General features: G+C 54.1%; 1 protein-coding gene across 4 annotated transcripts; it reads right to left on the bottom strand.

The window, feature by feature from the left end:
- Nucleotides 1-3237: 3237 nt before the first annotated feature.
- Nucleotides 3238-7025, bottom strand: LOC114684745 (lymphocyte antigen 6E). Of its 4 annotated transcripts, XM_028859313.2 has the most exons (5): nt 6917-7025; nt 6272-6395; nt 4725-4825; nt 4192-4311; nt 3238-4086 (listed from the first exon to the last, which is right to left on the bottom strand). In XM_028859313.2, exons 3-5 carry the CDS (start codon nt 4792-4794, stop codon nt 3866-3868), a joined length of 411 nt encoding a protein of 136 aa, XP_028715146.1. In that variant the 5' UTR covers nt 4795-4825; nt 6272-6395; nt 6917-7025; the 3' UTR covers nt 3238-3865. The 4 variants fall into 4 exon arrangements, with proteins under 4 accessions (XP_028715146.1, XP_028715145.1, XP_028715148.1 ...); XM_028859312.2 differs by lacking the exon at nt 6272-6395 and having other exon boundaries at nt 6917-6999; XM_028859315.2 differs by lacking the exon at nt 6272-6395 and having other exon boundaries at nt 4725-4822; nt 6917-6997.
- Between the last annotated feature and the right edge of the window lie 49 nt (nt 7026-7074).

The following is a 7074-nucleotide window of genomic DNA, read 5'->3' as shown; positions in this document are numbered from 1 at the left end:
ACTGAAAAATGCTGTGTTCGTGGGCATGTCTGAGTAACTATCCAGCAGGTGCCCTTACCCACTTTTCTTCTCTCTCTCTAGGCTCATGTCTCAGAATGAAAGACCGCACCAGGGACACACAGTTAGAATTAGAAGAGTTTAGACAGAGAACACAGTCTGAGGAACGAGAGCAGGCTAGTGGGCCAAGGAGCCCCCGAAACATCCACCATGAAGTGTAGAACCCTTTACAAGACCTTTACATTGCCCCTGCCTCTTGTACTTTGGTAGGCTGGGGGTGTTCTCCCCCCCCCCAACATGGTCTGTTCATTAGGTGAAGCCCAAGTAAGGAAGGTTTGCAGGTGTTTCACTTTGACCTTGCCAGGGCATGCTCAGTTTGTTGTACGAAGCTCAGGTGGAGAGGGGTCCTGAAGTTGCAGTCTCCGGTCTCCATCACTGGAGCCCTTGGGACCAAGGGGAGGCAGCTAAGTACCTGGGTAGGACGCGGCTGGCAGGGTCAGACTGGGGAAACCCTGGTCGGTGATTACTAACTAGCAATAATAGAAAGGGCTGGTCAGGGTTTGGAGGCAGGCCAGGCCCAGAACCCATCGGAGAGAGGGTTCATCTCTCTCTTGGAACCAGATCTCTGACTCTGGCATGGCCAGGCTGGTGGCCCACACCTGGCACCTCACTTCAAAGCCTGGGTGAGCCTGAGAAGTGTATGCTCACCCTCCTCCCCTCTCCCCTCTGGCCTTTCCTACCTCTAAATTTCAGGAAATTGAAACCGGGAGCTCCTCCTCTTCCCTCTTCAGGAAGTAAAACTTGGCCCATGTCACCTCCCTCTCCTTCAAGTCCTCTTACCAGTCCTAGGTATCCGGAAATTGGCTGTCCTAGCCTTCATTTTCCCTGTGATCCCTGGAACTCTAGCGCCCTCTGCCCACCCTTCTCCTGGGAGGAATCAGACTGGACTACCCACTGCAACCCCAGGTTGCAGTCTTGAAAGGATGCTGCCCTGCAGACCAGAGCAGAGGGCAGGCGGCTTAAGGGTGACCTCTTGAGTTTTGGACACCTCCCCCATCACAAAGAAGGAGCTAAGTCAAGACAAGGAGGAACCCAGAGCTTGTTAGATGTCCCTGTCACTGCCTGGTGCCGTTCTGGTTCCCACGTCCTTGGAGTCTAACTCAGGGTCCTCCCTAGATCTGTCATGAACACCATAGTGAATACCAGTTGGCAGCCCAAGCTTCCTGCAGAAGACTTGACTCCATTTCTCGCTTGCCTTTTGACAGTCCTGTAACAAAGCACCCTTCTGCCCGGTGTCTCAGAGGTCCGATAGTTGCTTTCCTGACAAGCTTTCCCCAGAACTTGTGTTTTCTTAGTATGAGCCTGGGCAGATCCATCTGGCATGAGACTAGCTCCTTCCTAGGTCATGGGAGTCCTGGTCCTGAGAATCATGGTACTGACAAAGCCACTGCCTTCATAGACATCCGAAGTCCACCCTGACCCCTGTGATGTCCCCATGCCGGACCCCCACTGGGTAGTATTCCTAGGACACTGGTATCACCAAAGCCAGGAACTGTGTGGATCGTATCCCACTGCAGTATCACTCGGCAGCCCAGAGACTTGGGGAAATCTGAGAATTAGCCTCTTTAGGCCCCCAGATGTGGTGATATATTGTTTTTAATCTAAGAAATAAAACTTTCTTATATTAGTTATAACCTTTTATTATTCTAGACAAAAAAGGGGGGGAATGTGGTGATATATTGTTTATAATCTAAGAAATAAAACTTGTCTGAAGATCCGAGGACAGGGCCAGGCACAGAGGTCAGGCATTGATGGCACACACCTTTCATCCTAGCACTCGGGAGGCAGAGGCAGAGATCCGTCTGTATTTCCGTGAGTTCAAGGCCACACTGGGCTACACGAGATTAATCTAGTCTAAAAGAGAAACAGAGCCAGGCAGTGGTGGCACACACCTTTAATCCCAGTACTTGGGAATCACACACTTTTTTTTTTAATTAATTAATTTATTTATTATGTATACAGCATATGTGACTGCAGGCCAGAAGAGGGCACCAGATCTCATTACAGATGGTTGTGAGCCACCATGTGGTTGCTGGGAATTGAACTCAGGACCTCTGGAAGAGCAGTAAGTGCTCTTAACCTCTGAGCCATCTCTCCAGCCCCCAATCACACACTTTTAATCCCAGCAATAGGAAGGTTGAGACAGGAAGTGATATGGCTGGGTAGGAAAGGAATATAAGGCGGGAGGAGAAAGGAACTCGCTCTCTTTCAGGCTGAGGAGTTGGTGAGGTAAGAGGTGGTAGCTGTGGCTTGCTCTGCTTCTCTGATCTTTAGGCTTTCACCCTGATATCTGGCTCCGCGTTTTTATTAGAAGACCATTTAGGATTCATGCAACACACATACAGACCGAAGAAGAGTTGCTTCAAGGTCTGTCTCCATGAGTCCCTTGTCCCTTAACACGAACAGCAATGAACCCCATCAAGCCAGGTGGAGGGGCAGCTGCCTGTAACCCCAGTACCTAGACTTTAAGTGAGATCCTGCTTCAGAAACAACAACAACGAAGTCTTAAGTGTCAGGTGTGGTGGTACACACCTTTAATCCACGCAGTCAGGAGGCAGAGGCAGGGTTACTGTGAATTTGAGGGCAGCTAGTCTAACATATTGGGACCCTGTCTTAAAATACCAGGAAAAAAAAAGTGGTGTGTGTGAGCATACCAAACCAAACCAGGAGGAAAAAAAATAATCAAAGCCAGTTACAGGGTGGATATATATATATATATATATATATAAAATTTGCCTGGCCACACTTCTGTGGCTTGGACCACAGTGTGGTTTGTGAAGGGCAAGTGACATACAGCAGGCCTCAGAAGTCCCTGCTATAAATGAATAACGTGTGATCAGCCCGCTGGGCCCACCTTTATGGGTAGCTGTACTTCTCAGCTGACTTACAGCCTGGGACAGCACTTTCTCGGGCTCTCTGTCTCCTTTCTCTTTCTCCCTCTCCCCTCCTCTCTCAGACCCATCTCACTAAAAGGGCCTGGATCCCTGGAATTCGCTACGTACACCAGCCTGGCCTCACCGATAGCTGTTCCTGCCTCGCTGTACCACCCACACCAGGCTGGTCTCTCGGGATCTCTTCTGCAGAGCTGTGGGCTTGCAGGATCCCCAGGTCCCTCCAGATTGAAAGAGAAAGAAGACATTTCAAGGAGGGAGAGGGGTAAGGACATCCAGGACAGCGTGGGAACGGGTGGGAACAGTTTATTTGAGGCACTAGAATAGCAGCAGGAAGCCGGTGTGGGCAGAGAGGGAGGCAGGGACTCAACGGGATGCAGCGGTGGGAGCCTTCATTGGGAGGAGTGGCAGGCAGTCCTCCATGGGCAGCTTCCTGAATCGAGTACAACATGGGCACAGTCATGCCAGGGGAAGGAGTTTGGGTGGAGACAGAGGCCTTCCACTCTAGAATCTTCCAGGTCCCCTTTGCCCATCCCAGATTCCAAGTGGCTTCATTCACATACAGACACACTGAGCACACAGGTGTACATTCGTTTGGTTAGACATCCTTGTGAGTGTGTCCACAAGATTGAGGCCTGACCTGGATACTCTTGAGACTCCAAGGAAGATTTTCACCCCTTTCCTGGTTCCCCCAAGGGTGGTCACAGGATGGGCTCTGGACACAAGGGTAGCTAGTCCCATTTCAACAGAGCAGATGTGGTGTTAGATTTGGTGCTTCGCCCTGATGCTGAGAGTGTAGAGGGGGACTAGACACACCCAGGAGGAGCCGAAGGCTCCTAGAGTCCCCTGGGACCTAAAAGGGGCTGTGCTTTTCTTCCTGAGCTGGGGGGGATATATGGGGAAACACATGGGGATGGTCAGGGATCCAGCTGCAGAAGAGCCAGCAAGCTGAGCAGGAGTCCCAGGCCCAGCAGGGGGATACTGGCGCGAAGTCCGAGGCCAGCTGTGCTGATGTTGCAGAAGGAGTGTTGGCAGCAGTAACTATTTACAGATGCCACCCCTAAGTTGACATTGATGTTCTCACGAGGGCAGATTTCGGAGCAGCCCTTGTTCAGGGTGTAGCCAAGGTTGACATTCCCTGTATGGAAAGTGAGATTGAGGGGGCAGCCGTCTGGGTACCGGGAGATGGGGGACAGCCCCGTGGATCCCCAGGTCCAGGCCAGGGAGAAGGCTAGTTACTCACCGAAGCCAGCCGAAGCAGATAACGTGACGCAGTAATTGTCTCGGCTCGAGCATGCCGTTGGCCACAGGCATTTCAGATTGCTCTTCTGATCGGTGCAGGAGAAGCATATCAGAGAATGGGCTGCAAAAGGGACATGCTGTAGGTGACACCTGCTTGCTCCCTGGGGAAGCCGTCCAGGGAAGGGTACCATCCCAGTGGGTCGGGGGTGGGGGGTGCGGCTGGGCTTGATACCCAACGCTTTGCGGACAATCAGCAACTACAGCATGCTCGGCCCTGGGCCAGAGACAAAACCAAGATGGCAAGTGACAGTAAATAGACTTTGGTCTCCGAGGGGCTAAAGTGTCTCCTTAAACACAAGGCAACAACAGTGTGACTGGGGCCAGCACGGAGGCAGGGGAACAACGTCACTTTGCTAGGGAGTGGGAGGCAGGAAGGCCGAGAAGTTCACAGGAGAGCTGGCTCCTGGTCAATGAGAACGGACGTCAGGGAGGAAGGGCCAGGCTGCCTCTGGGGTCTCAGCACTCATTCCGTACCTTGTTCTACACCCAAAAGGGCTGCCAGGAGTACAGGCAGGAAGACCCTCATGCTGGAAGTGGCAGACATCTGCTGAGGGCTCACAAGCCACAGGAGCCTGCTGTGAGAGAGAGAGGCAGCTGGTTAAGAGACGACGGGCTACCCACCCACAAACCAGGATCCCGGCTTAGACACTCCACACACACACACACCCCCACCCCCCCAGCGAGCCACACGTCCCCTTGGTAGATAGTTCCAGCATTCCAGGCCCCAGGGAGGGCAGGAAAGCAGTATTAACACCCTGCTGCCCCGAGGCTAGCCACTGAGACAACCTGACTTAAGACCCAATTCCTTATCTCGTGGCTTTCTGGCCCCTGCACCATCAGAAGAGCAATTTGTACAGCCTAAAGCCAGCCATGCGCTACAGCCGCCACACTTACGTAAGCCATGCATTATCTGACCGCCCCTCTTCCTCCTGAAACCTGTAGGAGCCAGGATTTTCCTTTGCCCCACGGGGCTGCTAATCAAATCTTTACCTCTGTACACCTGGCCCCCTCCCGCTGCTACTGTGGCCAATTATTAAAAGAGCTTTTTATCTAACATCCCTTTTGGCACCCGCAGAATCTTAACCCAAATTCATCTAGTGGCACCTTCCAGTTAACACCCCTTTCCAAACTTGGGGGCACCCAAGGCCAAGTAAGGGGAACCAAGGGCTCTCGGAATGCCATGGAAGGGGTGGGGCTTAGGGGGTGGACCCGAGGCTAGGGCAGTGGTCTGTTAAATGGGCAAACATGAACCCTAAATCTTCGCTGGGCCCTGTGGAACAAATCAGGCCACCCTGGAGAGGGCTGAGGGCTTCTGGGCGTCATCATTCCCTCCTGTACTAGGTGGGGGCTCAGGAGCCGTTTCCTGAAGAAGACAACTCCATTCCTCCACCTGTGTCTGGAAGGGCAACAAGAGGTTATGTACAGCAGTCAGCACCCCGGACAGCCAGGTGGGCCATGGGGCTTCTCTTGGCCCCTGGGAAGGAGTCTGTGGCACAGGGTAGAGAAAGTTAGCAAAAGGACCAGCTTGCAGGGTTTCGATGTCCTATTTTTGAGTACCACTGGCCTCCTGGGGAGGGAGTACACTGATGCCATCTGTTGAGTGGGAGAGGGACATTCCAGAGACTGAAAGGAATAGGGGGTGGCTTACAGATTTGGGGCGGTCCTCTTAGACAAAGAAAGGGGGTGCAGTGGGAGATGAAGTTGTGGTGTCTTCCAGGGGACACCCTGGCCCTAGGCCTCTCCTGTCCTGAGCCTTGCTAACATCTTATAGTGGGTGGCAAAAACCCCAGCTGGTCAAGTTCAGTGCCAAGCCCAGCTGGGCCTGTTCTCGATTCCAGGCGGTACATACTGGAAGAAAGGAGTCTCCTGTCTTTTCTATACACAGTGAGGCTGTGAAACGAAGGAGCCCCGAGCTGCCTGCTAGGAAACTCTGGCATGCACAGCCACAAACAGGTTGAGGAGGCAACCCATCCGTCCCCCGGAGGACACACAGCGCGACCAGAAGGGCTGAGGGAAGTTACCGGGGAGTGGTTGGAAACCAGTGCGATGAGTCTGTGATGAGTCTGTCCACAGCTACCGTCTGCAGGCTACTGGGCAGGGCCTCTCTGGGGCCCGGGAACTCCTCCTCAAACCCACAGGGATCACCTGTGAAAGCCAGGTGTCCAGTGCCAGGCGACCGGCAGAGGAAGAAGCCTGTTTAGGTCAACGGAGCTAGCCAGGGACTAGGCACCACCTCGGGAACCTCAGCACCGGCATGCAAAATCCTGGACAAAGACAAAGAGCTCCCGCTCCTCACTCTGGTGAGGGTCCTGCCTCTCGCAACCAATCCACCTTGTCGGAGGGCCCGGCAACTCCTGCTCTAGTTTACAAGGGTGTATCCCTGGAGATCCCAAGCAGACACACCAGCGTTCATGGAACTGAGAAAGGGGCACCGAGTGAGGGCTTAGCAGGGGCCTTTGCCCTTTTCTGCTCCAGATCTCCAGAAACATTCAGGGAAGACTGGGGGGATGGGAGGAATGGAGCACACTGCAGGGGGCCTCGAAGGCTCCAACCACTCCGCACACGGGCTCCGAGTGCCCAGACCCCAGACGCTGCGGCCAAGGCCGCCAGCTCTCTCCCAGCGCATCCGCGCTGGGGCCCTGTGAAGCCGGGCCCCGCAGACTTACCTCCGGGACGAAGCGGTGCCACGAAAAGCTCCAGAAACCTCAGGTCCTGGAGATCGCCACAGTCTGGAGATTCCCAGGCAGGCGGACCAGGGCGCCGATGGCGGGGGCGGGGGCGGGCGGCGGGCGGGGCGTTCCACGAGCTGTGGGCGGGTCTCTGG

The sequence above is a fragment of the Peromyscus leucopus genome, chromosome 20 (genome assembly GCF_004664715.2).
Source record: "Peromyscus leucopus breed LL Stock chromosome 20, UCI_PerLeu_2.1, whole genome shotgun sequence".
Classification (NCBI taxonomy): Eukaryota; Metazoa; Chordata; class Mammalia; order Rodentia; family Cricetidae; genus Peromyscus; species Peromyscus leucopus.
Note: the sequence above shows the minus strand (reverse complement) of the source record. Positions and strands in the feature narration are given on the sequence as shown.